General features: G+C 40.6%; 1 protein-coding gene across 4 annotated transcripts in view; it reads left to right on the forward strand.

The window, feature by feature from the left end:
* Positions 1–9,227: 9,227 nt before the first annotated feature.
* Mcoln3 (mucolipin TRP cation channel 3) overlaps positions 9,228–24,292 on the forward strand; it is a 29,427-nt gene continuing 14,362 nt past the window's right edge. Inside the window, exons 1-4 of one of the 4 annotated variants that reach the window (XM_042685159.1) lie at positions 9,228–9,248; positions 13,126–13,355; positions 16,792–16,959; positions 23,702–23,855. In XM_042685159.1, the coding sequence (XP_042541093.1) occupies positions 13,128–13,355; positions 16,792–16,959; positions 23,702–23,855 (550 nt within the window). In that variant the 5' untranslated portion in view covers positions 9,228–9,248; positions 13,126–13,127. Of the gene's footprint in view, positions 9,249–9,900; positions 9,983–10,096; positions 10,195–10,424; positions 10,446–13,125; positions 13,356–16,791; positions 16,960–23,701; positions 23,856–24,292 lie in introns of those variants that run through there. The other 3 variants (XM_042685167.1, XM_042685148.1, XM_042685174.1) reach the window with 3 other exon arrangements.

Genomic DNA, 24,292 nt, shown 5'->3' on the forward strand with positions numbered 1-24,292 from the left:
TTTGGCAGAGAATCATAATGGCTTAATAGTTATGTACACATGACCATACAAAATGATGCTAATTGAACTCCAAGACATGGAAACAACAGGTCTATTTTTCAGTTGTTGACCTTGTCGCCAATGTACATATCTAATTCTTTCTTCTTATTTTATTTCATTTTCTTTTTCCATTGGTTTATCCCTGACAATCACTGTCTTTGATTTGGTACCCTGTGTCTTGTATGTACATTTATTTGATTTGGGGAGGAGAAGAGAAATAACAAAATGCTGAAACAAGGACAAAGGATGACTCATTGCAACAATGATACTCACAAGACACTATGTCGTAAATGAATTGTACAACTTTGGGGGAGGAGGGGAAACAGGGAAGGGAAGGGATAGTGGGAGAAAAAACAGGAGTGGGCAACAATGTTTGAAAGAAACTTATTCATTACCTTACTCATGTAACTGTAACTCCTCTGAACAGCATCTTTACAATAAAATAAAAGAAAAAAATGAGTCATCTGACTCTAATATTGTAACATACTACTGTAATATAATTTTATTTATTTTGTCAGTTGTGGGCTTGAACTCTGGGCCTGAGCACTGTCCCTGAATTTTATGAGCTTTTTCACTCGAGACTAATGCTCTACCACTTTGAGCCACAGTGCCACTTCCAGCATTCTTGTAGTTATTTGAGGATAAGAGTCTCATGGACTTTTCTGCCTGTTGGCTGGCTTTGAACCGCTATCCTCAGATCTCAGCCTTCTGAGTTGCTAGGATTACAGGCATGAGCCACCAGCACTTGGCTAATTTTGTCTATCTCCATAATATCTATCTCCTCCTTTATCTATCCCTGCATCTCTTTCATTTAATTCTGGCCTCTCTACCTTCTGCTTTTTCTTTCACCTAGATACTAGCAATAGTCTCTTGACTTCCTCTGTCATCTGCCTTATAAAAAAAACTTCCCCCAACTTTCCATGAGTCTTCTGAATCAAGAATTTAACCCTGACATCATCCTGCTTAAATATCCTCAATGTGGCACATAAAACCCTGTGTAGAGCTTTAGAAAAACACCAGGAAGTTAAGGCATAATTTTTCTAATCTCATTTCCTGCCTCTTCCCAGTTCAACCCAGATTTCAGTGTTCCTCAACTGAAGATTCCCAGGAACCAATGGGCACAAAACCTTGGGGACATGTGCTGGTATAAGATTGGTAATAAGAGGGCTGGGAAGGTGGCTCAGTGGTAGAGTGCTTGCCTTGCATGCATGAGGCCCTGGGTTCAATTCCTCAGCACCACATAAGCAGAAAAAAAAAGCCGGAAGTGGTGCTGTGGCTCAAGTGATAGAGCGCTAGCCTTGAGCTGAAGTGCTGAGGGACAGCGCCCAGGCCCAGAGTTCAGGCCCACGACTGGACCCGCTCCCCCCTCCCCCCAAAAAAAAAGGACTGGTAATAAGGACTTGTAGACTGAAATGAACATCTACAACCAAAAATTATTTGTTTCATATGAAGAGCTCATGAGCTTTTTGCATTCTTTTCCACAATACATTTGTGTTTATTTTAATTTAAAAATGCATAAACTCATTGACTAAAATTAACAGAAATTGAATAAAGGCAAAGAAGATCAGACAACTATGGCATGTTTATCTCACGGTTTCTCACAGCCCCTGGCCTGCTGTAGCATAGCCTGGGAGTTTGTGTGTCCCCAGTGGAGGGTCAGAGCTTTGGTTAATCATGTTTCTAATGGTTCCTTGATTATGCCTTTCCCTTTAACAATTGTACATCTGCTTTTACTTCTTACTCTATCCCAACCTGTGAGGTTTTTCTTCATCCTCATTACTTAATAAACCCTATTATTTTTCCACAATTCAACTCAAATATGACCTCTATAAATCTATACAAACACTATTCAAACACCTGGTAGAATTAGTCACCTTCCTCTGTTTTTTTTTTTTTTTCTATTAGAGCATTACATTGTGTAATGATTACTCCTTTATATCAATCTCTTCCCCTAGATTCAGGGCTAGGATAGTGTTTTATTCTTTTACATCTACACTGTCTAGAATAGCACCTGATATATTTGGTTAGCTATTAGTTTGTCAAATTGACTATTCCTGAAAACAAACCTACAGAAGCTAACAAAAGCTTCTTTATATTCTTTAAAAGGATCTATCTTTTAAAAAAATCAGTCAGATTTAGTGAAGTATGGGTTGTAATCTTGTGATTTAGAGGAAACACAAGTCCTTCTGTCATCTTTTTTTTTGAGATACCCCAAGAGAATGAGTCACACTACCAAGAAAGCTAGAAATGAAGTGGGTAATGATAGTAATTTCTTCATGCTACAGATTCATGGTTGACCATCTGCTCTTTGGTGGGAGTGAAATGGAACTTCCAGGGTATGCTTTATTAAATGAGCCTAAAACTTGAGGATATTAAAACAGTTTATTAGTTGAATGAACATGTAATGAGTCAAGAAGGTGAAACTGAAAGTGCTCTTCATTATGTAAGGACATCTAGAGAAATTTCAGACTGGCTTTACAGAAGATAATCTTAGAAATTGGATATAAGGTGGATTTCTACTAATTATTACTTCTTAGGGAGTTATCTCAACATAGAAGATCCTGCATAAAACCGTTTAATCTTTTGTTTGTCTTTATAACTATGCATATGAAGGAGAAAAAGAGGGGAAGAAAGAGGTATCCTTGTTTGTACCCTAAACTTCTGATATTGCTTCATGATTATTGGAGTACTTTAAAAAGCCATCACAATATATTGGATGAGGAACTAATGATCATTGCAGAATTTTCAACGTTAGAATTGAGAAAAACAGACAGGCTCAATCTGCAAACAAAGCTTTAGCAATATTAGAAAAAGACCAATTAGGATAATTCTTTTAAAAAATACATATAACACTGGAATACGTATAACACTGAAATGAAAAGAAAGGTGCTCTCACTACTTACGCAGATAATGCTTTGAATCTGTTGAGGATCAAGAAGGATGGAGGCCCTACTTGGCTCCAGACTTGCTTTGCCTTTCCACAGCGAAAGGCAGGTTCCTACAAATGTAGGTCGAAGATGTCTCTGAGATTCCAATGCAGGAGCAGAGGAGGAAACTAAGAGTCTCCTTTCCCTTCAATCGGAAGAGCTGATGGTAAGAGAATCACCATGTGGCAGTGGTAGCACTACAGTATCAGAGGCATCAAGAACCATTCCATGTGTCTAATGGTATAATTTATTTATCACTCATTCATTCATTCATTCAGTTATTCATATTATGATGGTTCCAGGGCTTGAACTTGGGGTCTGGGTGCTGTCCCTGAGCTTTTATACTCAAGGCTCGTGCCTTACCACTTGAACCACAGCTCCACTTCTGGTGTTCAGATGTTTAATTGAAAAATAAGCATTTCACAGACTTTGCTGCCCAGACTGGTTTTGTACAATGAAGCTCAGGTCTCAGCCTCTTGCGTAGCTAGGATGACAGTCACGCTCCACCAGTGCCTGCCCTTCTCGATGCTTTTAAAGTAAAAATCTATTCAAAGCAAGAACACTATGTTGCAGCCTAAATGTGTCCATTTTTGGATAGTTGACATCAAACTATTAAACTCTGAATCTCTGTTGGGAGTGACAATGTTTTCTTCAGAGTAAGCCAGATTAATAGTGGGAGCAAGCATGTTGGTACAGTATGGGTATTACTCACCAGGTGCTAAATATCCCTGCAGTGGATTGTAGATAAGAATCAGTATAGGGTTCACAGAAAGCTCTGTTATTACCAGAACACACACACACACACACACACACACACAGTGTGACAGAGAAACAGAAAGAGAGAGAGAGAGAGAGAGGGAAGATGGAAGAGGATGGAATATACTTTGCATATTCCCAGTGACTTCCTTCCTTATACTAATTCCCCTGCTCCTAAAGTTTGTGCTACCTCTCAGTAGCCTATTGAGATATTGCATAGCTCATTATGTTACTGTGCTGACTGCTGCAGGCCAAGTGTGACACATCATAAATACCTCTATACCTAAACATGTCTAAATATAGAAAAATGCAATAAAATTATATTATAAAAGATAAAATACAGCACACCATACAGAGTGCTTACCATTAAGCACTTGCAAGCCTAGAAATTTCTTTAGTGAGTCAGTGAGAGGTGAGCAAATGTGAAGGCTGAAGGCAGGACTGTACCTTCTGTAGATTGTATGAGCACTGTACACTTAGGCTACATGAAATGAATTATGATATTACTTAGCAAATACAGAAAACTGGACTTATCAATGCTGCACAGTGCCTATTAGTTCAAGATTTGTTCAGTCAAGGAAATTCAAGTGGTCAGACCTGCCCATTTTCCATGGTAAATAAATCTACTATCACCAAAATCTCTTTGGAGAAAAACAGAGGCTTGTCTTATATTTAAGAAAAGTAATAGAGATGTTTGCATTCTTGTGGGATGGGCAGGAATATTTCTAAAGGGTTTAGCTAGATTTTTGGTCTTTGAAAGAGTTACAGGGTTATGGAGTTACAGAGTTACAATTACAGTTACTAGCTAAAGTAATGAGTTACCAGGGAAGTCTTATCCACAGCACACGTGCATTTATATCTTAAAATCATTCATTATCCATTTTACACAATCCAAGTCAAATATCATATTCCATCTTTACACTCTCCACCATATCATTATCAAATGGTTCAAAGAATTTTTCTTTAATAATAAATTAGCCTAGCCGGGCGCTGGTGGCTCATGCCTGTAATCCTAGCTACTCAGGAGGCTGAGATCTGAGGATCACGGTTCAAAGCCAGCCCAGGCAGGAAAGACTGTGAGACTCCTATCTCCAATAAACCACCAGAAAAAACCGGAAGTGGCGCTGTAGCTCAAGTGGCAGAGTGCTCACCTTGAGCTGAAGAGCTGAAGGACAGCGCCCAGGCCCAGAGTTCAAGCCCCACGACCGACAAAAAAAAAAAAAAAAATAAATAAATAAATTAGCCTGTAACATTTTTACTTAATAAACTTTAATTTTTTATACTTTTTGACATAATAAGTTTTAAAAATAAACACATTATACAAATGTATTAATCTTTATATTTTATTTCATAAGGATTGAGTGATTGAAGTTTTATTTATTATTATTATTATTATTTTGCTCATGACTATAATCCTAGTTAGTCAAGAGGCTGGGATCTGAGGATTACAGTTCAAAGTCAGAATGGGCAGAGAAGCCTGTGAGAATCTATCACCAATTAACTGACATAAAGCAAGGCTAGAAGCACGGCTCCAGTGTGACATGCCACAGAGTAAACAAGGTCAGGAAGCAGAAGTCCCCTGCTTTGGGGGGGGGTATAGCTCAACAAAACAAAACAAATCCCCACTCCCTGCAAACACACACACACACACACACACACACACACCAGAAATAACAAGTAGGAAGGAGTACTGGTAGGTACTGGTGGCTCATGCCAAGCAAGAGGCTGAGATTGGCCTATTGTAGGCCAGCTGGGAAAGGAAAGTCCTTGAGACCCCATCTCAATGGAAGAAGCTGGGTTTGGTGATGAGTTACTGCATCCCAGCTATGACATCAAATGTAAAATAGAAAAGTTGTGGTCCAGTATGTACCCAGAATCATATTGCTTCCAAACTCATAGAACTACCAAGATATATTTCATGTATGTAAATTAATTAATGTTTATTCTGTTTGCAAGAATGATGTATTAGGTTCAGGAACACACACACACAACCTGGCAATGTTAAAAGCAAAACTGATTAGATCTTGACTGCTTTTCTTTTATGTGCTTCTGTATTGTTTTCCAGAAATGTTTACCTAAACCTGTAGCTCTAATGGCAATGTTTCCTGTCTTTGTTGTGACTTGATGTCAATAGATTTACTTAAAAAATATTTGTTTTTATCACAAAGGTCATGTACAGAGTGGTTATAATTACATAAGGCAGGTAATAACATTTCTTTTTAAACAATGTCATCTCTTCCTTCATTTTCTCCCAGCTTTTCCCTCCTGACTCCCTTCCCCATCAAGTTGTATAGTTTATTTTAAACAGGGTGTCTAGTGAGCATCACTGCTGCATTTGTTCACTCTGAGCCACCATTTCTGTGCTTCCCTTTCCCCTCCCCGAAGCTGATAAAATCACATACCAGACAAAATGTACAGAAATCAAAAACACTGACAAAAAAGGGGAAAAAGTAAAATAATAAAACCTCTTGTTTCAATTTCTTGGAGTTCATTTTGATAAACACTGTTTTATATGATCGTATGCACATAGCTATTGAGCCTTTGTGATCCTCTCCTAAGAATATCCTTCTTTGGTCTCACTGTGTGAATTTAGAGTTCCTGTTTAACTTATCATATCCAACTGTATTTTTTTTTGTCTTTTACCATTCATTGTATTTGTTGTAGATTTATGGGCACATTCTAATTACCACAAATGCAACCCATGTTTCTTTGGGTCTGGCTTACTTTGCTTAATCTAATTTTTTCCAAGTCTTTACATTTCCTTATGAATGGTACAATATTCTTTCTGAGGAAAGCATAGAATTCCATTGTTTATATATATTACATTTTCTTGTTTCAATCATCCACCAAGGGCCATCTGGGTTGATTCCGTATCTTAGCTATGGCTAAAAAACAACAACAAACAAACAAAAATTGCTTCAGTGAACATGGTTATGCTGGTGGCTTTAGTATGGCCTGATTTGTGGTCATTTGGGTAAATGCCCAGGAGTGGGAGTGCTGGGTCATAGGGAAGCTCTATGTTTAGTCTTTTGATGAACTTCCATACTGCTTTCCAGAGTGATTGAACAAGTTTACATTCCCTTTTAGCCACATCCCTGCCAGCATCTGTTATTGTTAGCTTTCTTGATAATGGCCATTCGAATTGGGGTGAGGTGAAGCCTCAATATTGTTTTGAGGTGCATTTCTTTCATGGCCAGAGTTGTTGAACATTTCTTCCTGTGTCTATTGGTTATTCTTACTTCTTCTTCTGAAAAGTCTCTCTTTAAATCTTTAGACCATTTATTAATTGGGTTGGTGTTTCTTTGAGGGTTTATTTGGGTGTGTGTGTAACTTTTTTGAGTTCTAAGCATATTGTAGATATGAGCCTCTTGTCTGATGCATAACTGGCAAACATCTTCTCCCAGTCTGTGTGCTTTCTATTTCTCTTGCTAGCTATTTCCTTTGCCGTGCAATAACTATTTAGTTTGATGCAATACCATTCATCCCACCTCTCTTTGATTTGTTGTGATACTGGATCTTTATTGAGGAAGTTTCAACCCATGCCTAGGAGAATCTAAGAATCAATAGATTTATTTTAGCCATTTACCTCATTATATTCAATGTTAAGATTAATTTTCTCCTTCAACATTATCTTTACATCTTTGTCAAAAATTAATACCCCCAGATACACAGGTAGGAGTCTATTTCTGGACTTTATCTAATTCATTGTTCATATAGATTTGACTGGTCTGTTCACTAGCACAGAATTGCTTTGTTTGAATGGCTTTATAAGAAATTGATATCAGGTAGGGACAATTCTCCAGTCTTGTCCTTTTTACAAAAAAGTGCTCTGGGCTGAAGGTGTGGCTCAAGTGGGAAAGCACCATTATTAGCAAGCTAATCATTTAAAAGGTCCCTGAGTTCTAGTTCTAGTATTTGAAGAAAACAATTATATGCATTTCCATATGAATTTTAGAGTCAGTTTGTTAATTTCTATGAAACAGTGGGGTGGAATTTTTACTGAGCTTGGAGTCAGTCTATAAATGAACTGGGCAAACACTGATAACAATATGGAACCTTGCTATGCATGAGCATGGCTGATCTTGTTATTAATTTATGTCTTCTTCAAAAAAAAACCCCAAAAACCACCAGTGCATAAAATATGCCACACACATTCCAGGTGCCGGACTCACGTGTGTAATCATAGCTATTCAGGAGGTTAACATTTGAGGATTGCAGGAAATTCTGACTCCTATCCTCAATTAACCACAAAAAAAGCCAAAAGTGGTACTATAGCTCAAATGGTAGAGTATCATCTTTGAGCAAAATAGCTCAAGGACAGTGCCCAGCCCCAAGACTGAAAAAAAAAAAAAAAAAGGAAATAGAGCTGTGGAGAAAGTAAGTAATTTTCTATAGACCAGTTAGTAGGGGAATAGGAGGTCATTCAGAGCTGACTGAAAGCCTGGCCTTTCCCATTCACCAATCTACATCACTTTACCTATAGCTAGGATTAGAAGTGACCATAATTTATACCTGCAAATCTCTCCAAAATTCATTCTTTCTAAACACAAGTATTTCAAATGGACAACATAATGATTAAAGGAAGAAAACAGTATTCAATTGTTTGGAGCATATGAACACTTGCAATTCAATTATATTTTTCAAATTGCACTTGAGAATAGAGTGTGCCAATTATATCCTTGGGGTCTTGCCCATAACACTTGGGATTCAGGTTAATGAACACCATAGAATGTTTGTACCCATTGCAAGAAAAGATGATTGTATTTATAAATTAATCATACAAATGGATGTAGGAACTGAAAAAAGTATTGAAAAAGACCCAACAGTTCTGGATAATTTATAGAGTGAAGTAAATTCGTAGACATTAACATTTACAAATTTACCTATGGGCCCCAAAGAAAAAACAAGCAAAACCTACCAAATTAAAACAAATTCAGGTTGAAGAAGCTGGGCACTGGTGGCTCAAACATGTAATCCTAGCTATTTAAGAGGCTGAGATCTGAGGATCCAGCTTTGAAGCCAGCCTGTGCATAAAAAGTCCTAAGACTGTTATCTCTAATTAATCAGCAAAAAATCTGGAAGTGGAAGGTGGCAAGGGGGTAGAAACCCAACCTTGACTGGAAAAAAATCTCAGGGGCAGCTTAAGGCCCTGAGTCCCAGAAATCAGTATGGGGCCACACACACACACACACACACACACACACACACACAGATTGATATTAATTAAAATTAACCAAAGTACGGATCCATTACTGATACAGGCTAAGACTGATTGATTGCTTGATTTTGTCGATCATGGAGCTTGCACTCAGGGCCCTGGGTGCTGTCCCTGAGCCTGAGCCATAGCTTCATTTTTTGGTGGTTAAGTGGAGATTAGTCTCACAGACTTCCTGCTTGGGCTGTTTTGAACCTTGATCCTCAGATCTCCGCCTCTTTAATAGCTAGCATTACAGGCACGAGGCTCCAGCGCCTGGCTAGGATTTGTTATTTTTTTTTCCTGGATGGGGAAGATTATTTATTCAACAAGTAAGTACCGAACAGGTGGCTAGGACCTATACTATGCCTGGCATGTTGGCTCCCCAGAACACCGTGCCCTTACAGGGAGATTCACTGCTCACCTGTCATTCCTGTGACAACAGCTTCACCACCACAGGGACCTTGGTGGCCATGAACATGTTGGAGATGCACATACGTATACTAAAGCCTACGAGTCCAGAAAGCTGTGTTTCAAAGAGCTTTCCAGATGCATTTCCAATAGTTAAGAACCACGAGCGTCAGGAACGGCCTCTGTTGGGCCAGTGGGCCTCCCCCTGGTCCCTTGCACCCTGGCCGCGCCTTCTCCCGGAGGGCCTGATAGAGGAAGTGACCGGCATCTGTAAAGAACAAAAGTTACAAGTCCAAGTCTCCATCGGGTGTTTCTCTTCACGTTGCTTCGGAGGTTTTCCAGGGCGGGGGATGGTGCGGGCGGGAGCCGGCGGCGGGGCCGGCGCTGGGGACACGGCCGTGCTCCACGGGACAGCACCTGTCCAGCCGGCCGCGGGGGGGCGTGGCCGGGAACCGAGCCGCGGGGGAGGGGCACGATCCGGGGCGGCGGGACGGGGTGGGGTGGGGGGGCGGAGGCCCGGCTCCCCTTGGACTCGGCCGGGCCGGCGCCCCAGAGGCTGGCTGAGCCGCGCGGGGTCCCCGAAGCCAGGCCGCCTCCCCGCCGGCTGCCCGCGGTCCCCGGGCCGGGCGCCCCCTCCGCGCGCGCCGAGCCGCAGGTGAGCCGCGCCCGGAGCCGCCCGGAGGCATCAGGTGTCGTGGGAGCCGAGCCCCGCGGCGCTCAGGGCGGGACTGCGATGTCACGAGCCTCGGGTGACACAGCGCGGGAGGGTCGGGCCCCCGGACGTCGGCGCCATGGAGGGCGCGCAGGTGGGAGCCGGGTGCGAGATGCATGTGGTCCGCACAGCGCCCGCCCCGCCGCCCGCCACAGGTCAGTAGCGGAGACGGTGGGCCGGCTGCGGGGCCGGTGGCTGGTCCCCGAGCATCCCCACCCGGAGTAGCCCGGGGCTGGAGCGGCCGAGGGCAGGGGCGCCGTCCCTCCGCCCCGCCCCGGCCGCCACCACCCCGACGACGAGGCCTGCACTCCGGCCGCAAACGGCCGCCCACAGCCGCGAGTCCTCGGATAGGGTCTTGACGTTGCTGGGCTGGGTGCCCGCTGCTCGGATCGTCCTCTCATTGGAGGTGGGTGGGGTGGGGTGGACCCGGAGGCTGTCGGGAAGCAGGCTTTGATCAGGGCCGCAGACAGCAGCTCACTCCAGGGACAGTGCTCGAGGGCGCAGGCCCTCGGCCCTGCAGACACCGGCCACCTCGATCGGCGCAAAACAAACAAACAAACAAGCCTGAAAGTGGTGTGGGATGAAGTAGGAAAGTGTCTGTTTGGAGGAAACCAGTGGCGTTGGGTTGTCAACTGTGAGGCCTGTGCAGTTACCTGTCCATCTTTAGCTTTCCACCGCTGTGAATAAATAACCTGCGAGTGCGCGTTCTAAGAGCATGATTGATATGGCAGATAGGAGACTCCCGAGGGGCCCTGCGCCCACCCGGCCTTCCCCGGGCCCTGGGTGGATGGATGTGAAGACTAGCTGCCAATACTCCTTCAGCTGGGGGAGGTGGGGTGGAGGAGAGGCCAGAAAGGCTTTCACTAAGGCGTCGGGCAACTTTAGGAGTCAGTCCTGAATGAAATGAGTTTGCTTCCGGAACGACTTGGTGCTGCCGACGTGCTGAATAAACTAACTGTGGTTGGCTCATTGTCTGTTTGTTGCTGTGGGCTACTGTTACACGATGTGGCTACTTTGTTTAAAGTTTAATTTTCTCCGGTTCAGAACGGAATGTGTTTAATGTGACCTCAGATCTGCAGTTCACAAATATCAACTTCACTATTATGTTGGTATTCATTATTATGAACATAATTTGCTTTAGGTCTCATGGATAAACTTATGTAAATGATGGCTAAAATATTCTACCTTTTAGAAGAAGAAAATAAGATAGCTTTGAGTGACTATCCTAAAAGATTAATGAGTGTTTTTCTCTCCTTATGTTTTTTGACTAAGAATTATTACCCATATTTTGACATGCATTTTAAACACCAAAACAGAGTTTCTAGTATAATTATTCAATTTTGCATGCACAGTAACGCTATATGGAATATCTCACAATATTGTATGCTTTATTCACTCAGCAATATCATTATTAATCTTTTAATTAATCAAGCACTTAAAACTTTCTCCATGACTAGTTTTATAGCCAATATCGACTTTCAGGAATGTTACTTTGCTGCCAATATTAGGATTCAAATCAAAACATGAGTTTCTAGAATTGGGAAAAGTAATGTACTCAAACTGTGACATGTTAGATATTATATAAACACAGTTTAAGTTCCCTCAAATATAGGTAAAAGTATTTCCCCTCATTTAATACTTTATTATAAAAGCATTGAATTCGTTCCAGGCTTTCTGTTCTGTATGGAAGGACTCCCTTCTATGGGGAGATTGGGGTATATGATTTTGAATAGATTTCCATAGTCTCAATATTTGTCTGATGGAAAAATCCAAGGTAAATCTGGATCTTTAGAGTGATTTCTTTGTCATTTTTTCCTTTCAAAGAGACAAAAGAAACAATTGATACAAACTACTTTGAAAATAAAATGTGTTATGTAATTATATGGCCTTCTATGAAAAGTGAATACAAGGGATGGGCCTGGCTGGAGACTGGACTGCAGTTGCCTGTCCAGCTTCCCTTTAGCAGAACAACAGTTCAGTTCTCCAGGCTCACGCTGTCACTCACAGAGAATCTTGCTGGCTGTTTAAGAATTGATTGCGTCTGCTGTGGGGCGGGGGAAAGGGCTTAAGTGAAACTGTTTGCTTAGTGCTAGATGGTGCAAGACTTTTGTTTACAATTTAAAAAATGTATCTATGCATGTATGCATGTATGTATGCAGGTGCCTATACTGGGGCTTGAACTCAGGGCCCTGTGCTCTTGCTTAGCTTTTTTGCTCAAGGCTGACACTCTACTACTTGAGCCATACCTCTACCTTTGGGTTTTTAGTAGATGATTGTAGGTAAGAGTCTTCAAGACTTTTTTGACCCAGGCTGGCTTTGAACTCTGATGTCAGTTTCCTGAGTAGCAAGGAATACAGGTGTGAGTTATGGCATCCAGGTTTGTTTACAGTTTTATTTGATGCTTGTCTCAATTATATAAGGGTACACATCATTATTATTAGTATTCATATTTTCTCTTTCTTGTATACATTATGCATACATATGGCCTTTTACTAAGAGGAGTAGACCTTGAATTGCTAACTTTAGGTGAAAATTCACTTTTTTATTTTAATTTTAATTTTATTTATTTATTTATTTTTTGTCAGTCATGGGGCTTGAACTCTGGGCCTGGGTGCTGTCCCTCAGCTCTTCAGCTCAAGGCTAGTGCTCTACCACTTGAGCCATAGCACCACTTCTGGCTTTTTTTGCTTATGTGGTGCTGAGGAATCGAACCCCGGGCCTCATGCATGCAAGGCAAGTGCTCTACCACCAAGCCACCTTCCCAGCCCCCCTTTTTTATTTTTGTAATTTTTAAAATTGTTATACAGGTTATAGAGGGGTGAGTTACATAAGTCAGGTCAAGAGTACATTTCTTTTTGGACAATGTCACCGAAAATTTCACTTCTTAGTAAAAAAAAATTTAAAAAGTGACACTTTACCTTCAATTCTGTTAAGTTTCAAGTGCACTTTAGATCCACTGCAGTGCTATGTGACAGCAGGTCTGTTGTCTGGGCTTCCTCCTGACAACAACGCTGCCACAGCAAATGATACCAGCTGTGCCCTCTCAATGAGTGGAAATATCAGGTTGTCTATTTTTCTCCCTTTAGAGATGGCAAATCCTGAGGTAGTGATAAGTAGCTGCAGCTCTCACGAAGAGGAAAATCGCTGCACTTTCAACCAGCACACTTCTCCAACCGAGCAACTTCTATTAGAAGACCAGATGAGGCGAAAACTCAAATTTTTTTTCATGAATCCATGTGAGAAGTTCTGGGCTCGAGGTAGAAAACCATGGAAACTTGCTATCCAAATCCTAAAAATTGCCACGGTGACCATCCAGGTAAGCATCTCAGATCAGAGTTTTATAAAAGCCTTTTTAAGTTACAAAAAAATAGTGGGTAATTCCTCCTCCTCTTCTTCCTTTTCTTCCTCCTCCTCCTTCTTTCTTTTTCTTTCTCTTCTTCTCATTAATTGCATATGTAATAGAGAGCAATAAATAAAGAAAAGCAAAATTTAACCATTTTTTCTTTATTACAGTATTTAAGTGAGAATATTTAGTATGAAGAAACTACAGAAATGGGAGTGGAGTTAGTGGATTTTTTCTTTTTGCTTTTTTTTGTTTTCTCACTTTTCATGAAGTTCCCATTTTAGTCACCCATTTAATTAGTTTTCAGGAGTAGAAAAAATTAATATTTGGATTCTAATCAAGGGGGTATAATGGAAGGTATCATTTCTAGAAGCTAGAAATCTCCTAACATAGGGAATTTCTTTTCCTCCCTGGTTAGTTCCTTGTGCATTTCTCTCGTTAGAAACTTAACATGTTTCTGCTATAGGCAAGCTCTTGGCTTCCCACAGCCCTTGATCATGAGAACTAGGCAGTGGAGGATACAGAGTTAACACAGAGAACTGATATTAGCTAGTGAGACACAAGATGGTATTGTAGCTTAAAGAGAAATTTTGAGTCTAACTTCCTTAGCTTCTTCCAAAACATTTTTTTGTGAAACCATATTTTGTGGCACTTGTACATTCTACATTTTATTTTAATTTAGGCAGTAATGCAGTTTGAATTAAGGGCCTTCTGTTTGCTAGGCAAGTGCTGTACAGCTTGACCCATACATCCATCATCAGTTATGATGTATTTTTTTTTATGATACTCTTCTGGGTAGAGTAATTATTTCTCATTAGGAGCAAGAGAGCAAAAAGAAAAAAGATTTTAGGAGTGACAATAGTTGTGATTGGGTTTATTTTTATTCTCTCTTCATAGTAAAAATGTGTATTGGAGAGATTTATAAAGCTAAAACCAAAACAAAACACTGACATTACTGCTTTTTTCTTTTTTAAAGACAAGGCCTTGCTACATAGCTTGGGCTGACCTGAAAAATCTGTAGCAATCCTTGTAATTACAATATGCCTGGCTTGACATTACTAATTTTAATTGAGAATTCATGTGATTGGTAGGAGCTAATGAAATTTCTACACTTAGAGAAGGTTAGTGGGTTTCTTGCTGAAGTTTTGAATACTAAAGGTTGCTTTAAAGGGAAAAGACCATTCTGGTCCATTATTTCATTTAATTCTGTCAAGACTGCCCAATCACTTCCATTGGGTAAATAATGGCTCCTTTCATCTAACAGAGGAGGAAAATTGTTATAGTTTTCAGAAAGTCACGTGGCTAGAAGATCTAAGGGGCAGATACACTCCTTTCAATATCACAAACAGGATGTCAGTATCTCACTATAGTTATTTGCCACTTGGAATTGAAACTCTTAGCTTTCAGTGATAATGTGTCACATTCGGAAAAAAAGCCTATCAGGTTGCTTTATATGGAAGGAAAGTCTGCATTAACTAAATATGAATGTTTCTTGCTTAGAATAATAATTAGTACCAGAAGAGGGGAGGGTGATGAGGGAGAATGACTGTAAATCAAATCAAGGCCCACTGTATCCATATATAAACATGTCTAAAAGAAATTCTCTAGTATAACTAATCAAGGCTAATAAAATGTAAAAACAAAACAGAAATTAATAGGGATGACTTGAATATTTGCTAAATATTCAGACTAAATATTTTACAGATGTCATCATGTTCAATTCTTAAATTGGGGATGGGTAGTGGTATCTATTTCACAGACAAGAACACTGAAAATAACATGCCATGTTAGGAAACTGGAAGGGTAGGGCTGAGATTTACACTCAGATTTATATTAAGACATATTCATAATTCTTAATCCTTTCTAGAGTTCTTCTAACCTCCTATAATTACGAAGGTGGCCAATAAGAAAATCAATTGATGGTTTAAACCTATCGGTTATTAGCACATAGAAAGTGTTTAGGTAAGTTATTAAAAAGAACTTGAAGGGGTCTTATGATATTTCCTTAATCCGTAGCTGAGCAATCACAGATGACATAACGGTAACTTTATCACTGAGCAAATGAGGTGACAGATAATCTTTTTCCTGAGGAAAGGAGTGTTTCTGTTTTTTTTTTGTTGTTGTTGTTTTAACCCTGACTGGCCTAGAAGTCATAATACCCCTACCTCTTCCTGATAAGTGTTAGGATTATAGGTGTGCAACCCACACTGTTGAGTCGTTCTATAAATTAGGAGATGTCTACAACACTAATAATGGTAAGTAAGAAGATGTTTACAATAATGCGCACCCTAGTAAAAGTGCTGCTTCTACTACCTGGTGAGTCTCTGAATATGGTCATGCTCTCAGGCAGTCCTTGAGGGCCAGAGCTGGTTGTCTTCTCATATCCTCAGTACCTAATTCACGGTTGGCATGTGGGAGGGACTCATGTAATTGAATAACTTGGCAAGGATATCTTTGGGAAATCGTTGGAGGTTTGTTGTTATCAGCTTCAATAGACGTAACTTCCCTGGAATATCAACTTGTCATTCTATTAGGACTTCAGTGAGGACACTTAGCTTACAGAGGCTCTTCAGAGATGAGACACATAGAGGGTGAGACGGTGTGGGTTCAGGTCATACATTACAAGAGGCAGGTGTGAGAAAGATTACTTTATATTTTTCCTGACCAGACCCTGAATTACTTTTCATAGCATAACACGATGGATAGAGATTTAATCTATTGGGCCTGGGTTACAATTTTGGCTATATACTTGCTAGGTGTGCCTTGGAAAAAATTACTTAATTTTTGTGGGTCTTTGTGCACTCATTCATAAATTTGTAATTGGTAACTGTACTATGGATTTGCGAGAACTATGAAGGAAATTCCTGGAAGAGCATCTAGCATATAGGTGATGTGTTTCTTTCTATTTCCATGTAGGGCATCCCTGCCTCAGCTTGGATTTACCTAAGCCAGAATATGCATTCTAAAGGGGTGATGGGGTAGATAGTGGTTTGGTGGGGGGGGGGGTGGGGGTGAAAAGAAGATGAAAAAGACAATTGGAGTGCAGCAGCTTTGGGTCTGACCGAAAGAGCCAGTGTTACCATTACAATGCTATGAAGTGATCTTATTTTAAATGATTGAGTTTCACACAAAAGTCTGGGGTCAACCCTACATGACTATTAAGGACGTATTGAATTCTTACACTTTAATTTAGGGATTCATCACAAGGATAACTTCTAATTGGGTCTTATTGTCCCTGACATGGTAATGAGGCCCAGGAAGAAGATTATTCAGCAGCTTCAAGCCTTCTTGTCCTACACAATTCATTGCAGATTCTTCTGTTTACCATTCAAGCCCCTGCACCATTTCCCTCCTCCTTTTCTGTTTAGATTTTTCACCCTCTTGTCATTCCTTTTTTTTCCCTTGTAAGCTGGTCCTTTTTGGACTCAGTAACCAGATGGTGGTAGCTTTCAAGGAAGAAAACACAATAGCCTTCAAGCACCTCTTCCTGAAAGGATACATGGACCGAATGGATGACACGTATGCAGTGTACACACAAAGGGACGTATATGATCAGATCATCTTTGCAGTAAACCAGGTAAATCAAATGTGTGCATTATTTTAGTGCTAGAGATAGAAGTCAGTGCCTTAGCAAGTGCTGTAGCCCTGAGCTACACCCCATCTTGAGTATGAATACTTGGGAGAAAGAATGGACCTAGGAAATAATAGCAACGGATCTTAATCTAGAAACTGATACTTGAGTATTGAGCAGTGAATAATTCTACTTTTCTATTTTATATTTCTATTTTACATTGTGTGTGTGTGTGTGTGTGTGTGTGTGTGTGTGTGTGTGTGTGTGTGTGTTGGTACTGGGACTCAAACTCAGAGTGTGGATGCTGTCCCTGAACTTTTTCTCTCAAGGTTGCGCTCTATTACTTGAGCCACAGCTCCACTTTCAGCTTTTTTGGTAGTTAAATAGAGATAAGAGTTTCACAGACATTTTAAACTGGCTTTAAACTTCAGTCCTCAAATCTCAGCCTCCTTCCTAAAAATCTAGGATTACAGATGTGAGCCACTGGCACCAACACAATTGATTTTTTAAAAATATTGCTAACACACTTTTATAAAATGAGGAATTGAAAAGAAGCTTTTCTTTAGTACTGATAGAGATGAAAACTTTCAATGCTTCAGTGAAAACAATTGGAGCTAGGAGTTGGCATGGCAACCACAAATATTTTAAATTAGGAACATGACCCTGTGTAGAAGTAATCATTACATCTTCAGAGCTTATACTTTCAGAGCTCATAACAAATAATGAGAATAATAACACAGTTGAGTTTGTATAGCAATCAAGTCCTAAAAGTTCACTTCAAAGTAAGTGAGGCTTTATGTCATACATGACAATGACTTCATTGTGGTGTTGACTGATAAGCAAGAAATAAGCCAATTTTTTTCATGCCGTGAGACATATTTTTATTTTGAGGTTTTAGTCATTATTTTTGGTGCAAGAAATACTTTTCTCAAGGTCACAAATTTCCCACTTTGTAGGTATTATTGAAATTGCTCTTGAAGCCAGTATTTCTATCCTAGCTTAGTTTACAGATATATCTAATATTTTCTGCAACTCTTATTTCACATATAATAATAATTTCCTCTTTCAGGGAAAATCTATGCAAATTGATATGATAAACTGTTAAGATCTTTATGGTACCAGGGATTTCAGTTGGCAACGAAGTGAAATAGTAATAGAAATAACATAAATTGCTAAACAGGAAAGTGGAGGTGTGGCTTAAGTGGCAGAGCACCAGCCTTGAACAATAACAGCAACAACAAAACAACAAGCAAGAGCACAAGGCCCTGAGTTCAAGGCCTAATACCAACACATACATCTACAAAAATATTCTCTAATTTGTTTAACAGAATTATGCCCTACAATCTATAGACAGGAAAATATCTTGTTGTAGAAGATATTTAGTTTTGAGTATTTTGAGTTCCTGTAAAGCTATTCTGAACAGAATTGATCATTTCTTGGAGGGTGGGGTGGGGGTGGGGAATGGGCAAGGCAAGAGGTACACAGTCCTCTAAATTCTCAGTCTTCAAAATACTTTCTTTTTGACTTCCAGGTCATTCTGCCAATCAGATCTCCATTTTCTGTACATGTAGAAATTTATGAAGATTCCTTGTATTAGTCTTGTGTGTTCCTGCCACAATAATAAAATAACTGAGCTAGAGAATTTATAAGCAACAGGAATTTATTTCTTGCAGTTCTGTATACTGGGAAGGCTAGGATTAAGAGCTGAAGGCTTAGTGTCATGTATCTTGCTCCTCATTCTTATATGGTAAAAGGGATGCAGAAGGATTAAAAGGTCTAACTGAGGGCTGGGAAGGTGGCTCAGTGGTAGAACGCTTGCCTTCCATGCATGAGGCCCTGGGTTCGATTCCCCAGCACCAAATAAGCAAAAAGGAAAAAAAGCCAGAAGTGGCACCGTAGCTCAAGTGGTAGAGCGCTAGCCTTGAGCTGAAGAGCTGAGGGACAGGGCCCAGGCCCAGAGTTCAGGCCCACGACCGGACCAAAAAAAAAAAAGTCTAACTGACTTCTAGCCTTTTGTGTATATATGTGTGCCACACCTCAGTCTTGAACCCAGGGCTTAGGAACTATCCCTGGGCTTTTTTTACTCAGGTTGGCATTGTACCACTTGAGCTACAGCTCTACTTCTTGCTTTTGGATGATTAATTGGAGATAAAGAGTCTCACCAACTTTCCTTCTGAGGCTGGCTTCAAATGGTGATCCTCAGATCTCAGCCTCCTGAGTAGCTAGGATTTATAGGTTTGGGCCACCAGTGCCTGCCTTTCTGGCCCATTTATAATGTTGTTAATCCCATTTAGGAGAGCTGCACCTTCATTACTTAATCACTCAACTGAAGTTCTCCCTCAGTAATATCATATTGTAGTTTTAAGTTCCAGCATATGAATTTTGGAAGGGCATAATGCATCCAAACCATCACTAATACATAAATATATCACTCTAAGAGCTTGAGTAGAGAAATCCTTCCTGTCTCCCAAGCACCATCAGCACGGTTAGATGAACATTAAAAATATCCTATTCAGATGCTTCATGAACAAACAGAATTTTGTTGTTAATGAGATCCATTATTCTACATTCACTTAGAGAACGGGGGTGGGGGGGTGGGGGGGAATGGAGAATCTGTTTTCTGTAATACAATGTCTTGGTATTTGAGTTGACGGTCATTTGGGGGACCCGATAAGAGTCTGCCATCTCAGTCATTAGAAGTATTTCTATGATGAATTGGTGAATTAATTATGCTGAAGAGGTAGTCTCACAATGTCATCTAACTGGATAATCACCAGAGCTCATTTGGATGCAAACTGTGATTGTAACAGCATCTCTGTTGGCTTATTTATGCTTCTATATCTGAGTGTCAAAGACTTAGCTTTTTTTAAGTAATTTTTTTATTGTGAAAATACCGTACAGAGGGGTTAGTATAATTTGTGGAGGGGAAGGGAAAAAACAAATTGTTTAGATAGGGATACAGGTGGACCCATTGCAACAATGAGATGTATAAGACGTTATGTCAAAAGACTTAACTTTTTATATTTTATATTTCATTTCAGCTTCCAGCTTCTTTCCTTCTTCCTTTTTTTTTTCCAGTCCTGGGCTTGACCTCAGGGCTTGGGCCTGTTCCTGAGCTTCTTTTGCTCAAGGGTGGCACTCTACCACTTGAGCTACAGAGCCACTTGTGGCTTTTTCTGTGTATGTGGTACTGAAGACTCAAACCCAGGGCTTCACGCATGCTAGGCAAGCACTCTAGCAGAGGCACAGTCCCAGTCCTCAGCTTATTTCTATTTCACTTCTAGGTCATCTTTACTGACTCCTTTTCTTTCCATAAATTTGGGCAATTCTCTAAGATTTGTCTTGGAATCACCCCATTCAAAGCAGCTTTACATTTTCTTCCTATCTGCTTCCAGATGGTTTTGTCTTTCTGGTTAGTTGCTTAGATTTAAAGGCCTCAGGATCTCCCAGGAGTTATTTACTTTTACAGTTTAAACACCTTCTATAAGTGGTTGGCTTCCCTTCTTACCCATCTACCTGCCCTACTACTTCTCGTCAGTTTTCTGGGGAATTGGCCTAAGATTATAGATCTTACTATGGACTACTCCTCATGGTATAGACACAGAGATAGATCCATATACTGTATCTATCCATACATTACATCTCCATCAGTATCCAGCAGCACACTAGTTGACATCTTTGTTCTAAAAGAGACACAAAAAATGTTTGTGAATTAGTAAATGAGTTTGAAAAACTCATTTTACCAGCAAATTATAAGGGCCACAAGTAAGAAATCTATAATCAAATAACAACTAGTTTTAATTTTATGTAGCCATATCACCTAGCTAAAGGACTTTAATTTGGGTTTTATATTAGCACCCCAAGGATGACCACCTGGGACCCTGAATCAAGTAAAAAAAAAAAAAACTTATTTCAAGGCAGAGTTGCACAGGTTGGAAAGAACAGGTGCCAAATTAAAACCCCAACCCCACAGAAGTCTTAGCTGCAGAAGTGCCCTGTGCAATCTGCCCAGGAGTTCCCTGAAGGAACTCACCTTCCAATCATAATCTGTCCTATAGCTGTCCTGTAATCCTCTGGCTTGGTCTTTGGGGGTAGTCCTTTAGCTTGACACAGCCCTGCCACATGCCCTAGACCATTCAGTTCACACTTTTGCAAAAGAGCTTTCTAAAATTGCCTAGAAGCTTACTATGTTAATTGCTACCTGCCGCACTAGGTCTCAGATCTTTTACATCTGCAAAAATTTATTTATTTATTTATTTTGTTGGTCATGGGGCTTGAACTCTGGCCCTGGGTGCTGTCCCTCAGTGCTTCAGCTCAAGGCTAGTGCTCTACCACTTGAGGTACAGCGCCACTTCTGGTTTTCTGCCTGGGCTGGTTTTGAACCATGATCCTCAGATCTCAGCCTCCTGAGTAGCTAGGATTAAGTGTGAGCCACCAGTGCCCGGCTTATCCGCAACGCTTAAAAGGTTCACAACACAAGATTCTCCAGTTAGGAGGTTCTGTGTTTCAAGTAACTCTTGCAGGGATTGCCCCACAGAGCTATGGGCCCTATCATAGCTATGATTCTTCCACACATCTCCTGAATGCCTTTCCACATTTGCTTTCTACTACACATTGTATATCCCAGGTGTACTGGTCTACTTGCTGGAAAGCAAAAGCTATCTCCAGCTATACATGTAGAGTAACTATGTAGGGCAACTGAAAAGCATTGGCAACTATGTTCCTTACATGCACTGAACCTAGTGTTAGGAATAACTTAGCTGCCCTTCCCAATCTTAATGCTCACAGAATAGCTTCTTGTTGTAATCCTGACAGTCTACCAACTCAATGTACATAGATTAACTGCAGGAATGAAGAGTGACTGTTACAATATAATAACCTTTCGCCTCATCATTATTATTTTTTTTTTGGGGTCCGGTCGTGAGGCCTGAACTCTGGGCCTGGGCACTGTCCCTCAGCTCTTCAGCTCAAGGCTAGCACTCTACCTCTTGAGCCACAGCGTCACTTCCGGCTTTTTTCTTTTTGCTTATGTGGTGCTGAGGAATCGAACCCAGGGCCTTGAGCATGCAAGGCGAGTGCTCTACCACTGAGCCACCTTCCCAGCCCGTCGCCTCATCATTAATTTAACAAGTATTTGCTCACCTACCATGTACCCAAAGTGCTGCCATTAGAGCCATAAAACTCAATCAAGTCTCTTTTCTGTGGAGCTGGTGTGCTGATGGGGGAGCTGAATTTTGACAGATTGAACCAAAATTGTTTGACATAGGATAGCAATGGATTCTATGAGATAAAATAAAGCAGCACAAGGCAGTGGCAGTACCTTCAACTTCAAGCCAGGGAAGAAAATTTTAGGCTGAAGGAGAAGCCACAACATAGGTCTTAGAACTCAAAAGCATGTGGCATGCATAAAGAAATGAAGTATAGTGAATGCTATCCTAGTAAAGCAATGAGGACAGGACTGTCAGGGCTTTCCTAGGCTGGAATGGAACTTTGAGTCTTATCCTGAGGGACCTAGGAGTCAGGTAGCCAGAGAGGGTTTTTGGTATGGGAGAGACTAATATAGAATGGCAAAAGCTAACAGGTATTTGTTCAAATATTTATTTAGCATCTATGATTATCAGATACTGGTGGGGAGCAGGGTTACTGAAATGAACAAACAGAAAAAGGTGAAGGAGGTCATACTCTAACAGGAAGAGATGAGCCATGATTCAATATGTAAAAGCGTCATCTGTCACTTGGTTATCAGTACTATGGAAATGGAAAAAAGTAAGCAGAGGACACAACTGGAGATGGTCAGAAGAGGCAAGTAATGAGTACAGTCACAAGTGGTTTGTCCCATATTTTTTTCTCTCTGCTCATCTGATATATCCCCAAAGCAGTCTTAAGTGGGTTCACATTCTGGGTTTTATAGTTCTAAGGGTTTCACCTACATGAATCCACTCACTCCTGCATTCTAGATGGAGACTAAACTGGGGTGAAAGGCAGCATTAGAAGCAGGAAGAACAGGTAAGGGACTGGTTTTGTCCAGGGAGAAATGATAAGGCTTGAACCAGAGCAATAGCATTGAAGGTGAGGAGATGCATGAGCCTTGTAGTGAGGTCACTAGGTGATTTCTGCAGAGAATTAGAAAGCAATTCATGACCCTTCCTTCCCTCCTTCTTTCCCTCCTTCCCTTCCTCCCTCCCTCCCTTCTTCCTTCCTTCCTTCTTTCCTTCCTTCCTTCCTTCCTTCTTTCCTTCCTTTTTTCCTTCCTTCCTTCTTCCCTTCCCTCCTGCTGGTTCTAGGGTTAAACTCTATTTATGCCAAAGTAAAGATGAATACTTTCCAGGAAAAATTTACGGTTAGCCTAGAAAAAAGTATTCCACTTCTCATGTTACAGTAGTAAAGCAGAACCATATGACTTTGCAGGAAATAATTCAAAGGTGAATGATATGTGTATTCACATTAAACGTAAAAATCAGCTCCAGGACATAACAAGAACTTCAAAGATGATAGGGATTAGGGTAAGGAACCAGAGGTTCAGAAACCTTGTTTGCCTGGAACCCAGAACTCCAGAGTGTTCTTTGTCCTGTGCCATCCTGGTGCCCAGCAGCAAGTCACTTTCTCGGCACATCAATGTGGTGTCCACCTGGGTTGGGGGTGGGGGAGGAGGGAACCTGCCAGTTCCAGAGGTGAGGAGAAACGGATGTCAATGTCTCTCTTCCTCCTTGGCTGACATTCCACTTCTGGTTTCTCTTTTTGGTTGAAGTACTTGCAGCTCCGAAATGTCTCGGTTGGAAATCACGATTATGAGAACAAGGGTACCAGGCAGTCGGCTATGGGAATCTGCCAGCACTTCTATAAGCAAGGGACCATCTGTCCTGGAAATGATACCTTTGACATTGATCCAGAAATTGAAACAGGTGATGCCTTTCCAGAACTGTAGTTTTTGACTCCTTGATTTATGCTTAAAACCTTTATTTTCATCTCTGAAAACACTGGGCTGCATGTGCTATTACAGCATAGGAAGAATTATGCAAAGATGATTAGGTGTCCTAAGCCCTTCACTGTAATTCATGAATACTCAAAACAAAACAAAAATAAATAGACGAATCAAGGTTTGTTATCTCCATTTCAGAGAAATCCGAAGTAGGAGTCAGGATGAAGCTGATAAGAGGCAGGACTGAAAGCTGGCCCATCATCTCTCATGCTGAATATGCTGGTGAACTAGATGGATACTATATTAGCAGAACATCAGGTTTAGCAATTCTTGATATATTGCTTGGAGAGGAACAATAAAGAATAATGGTTACAAGTAGTGGAAAGTTTCTAAAATGCCATTTTCCTGTCTTAAAAGTGC

The sequence above is a fragment of the Dipodomys spectabilis genome, unplaced genomic scaffold (genome assembly GCF_019054845.1).
Source record: "Dipodomys spectabilis isolate Male_0828 unplaced genomic scaffold, ASM1905484v1 ptg000002l, whole genome shotgun sequence".
Classification (NCBI taxonomy): Eukaryota; Metazoa; Chordata; class Mammalia; order Rodentia; family Heteromyidae; genus Dipodomys; species Dipodomys spectabilis.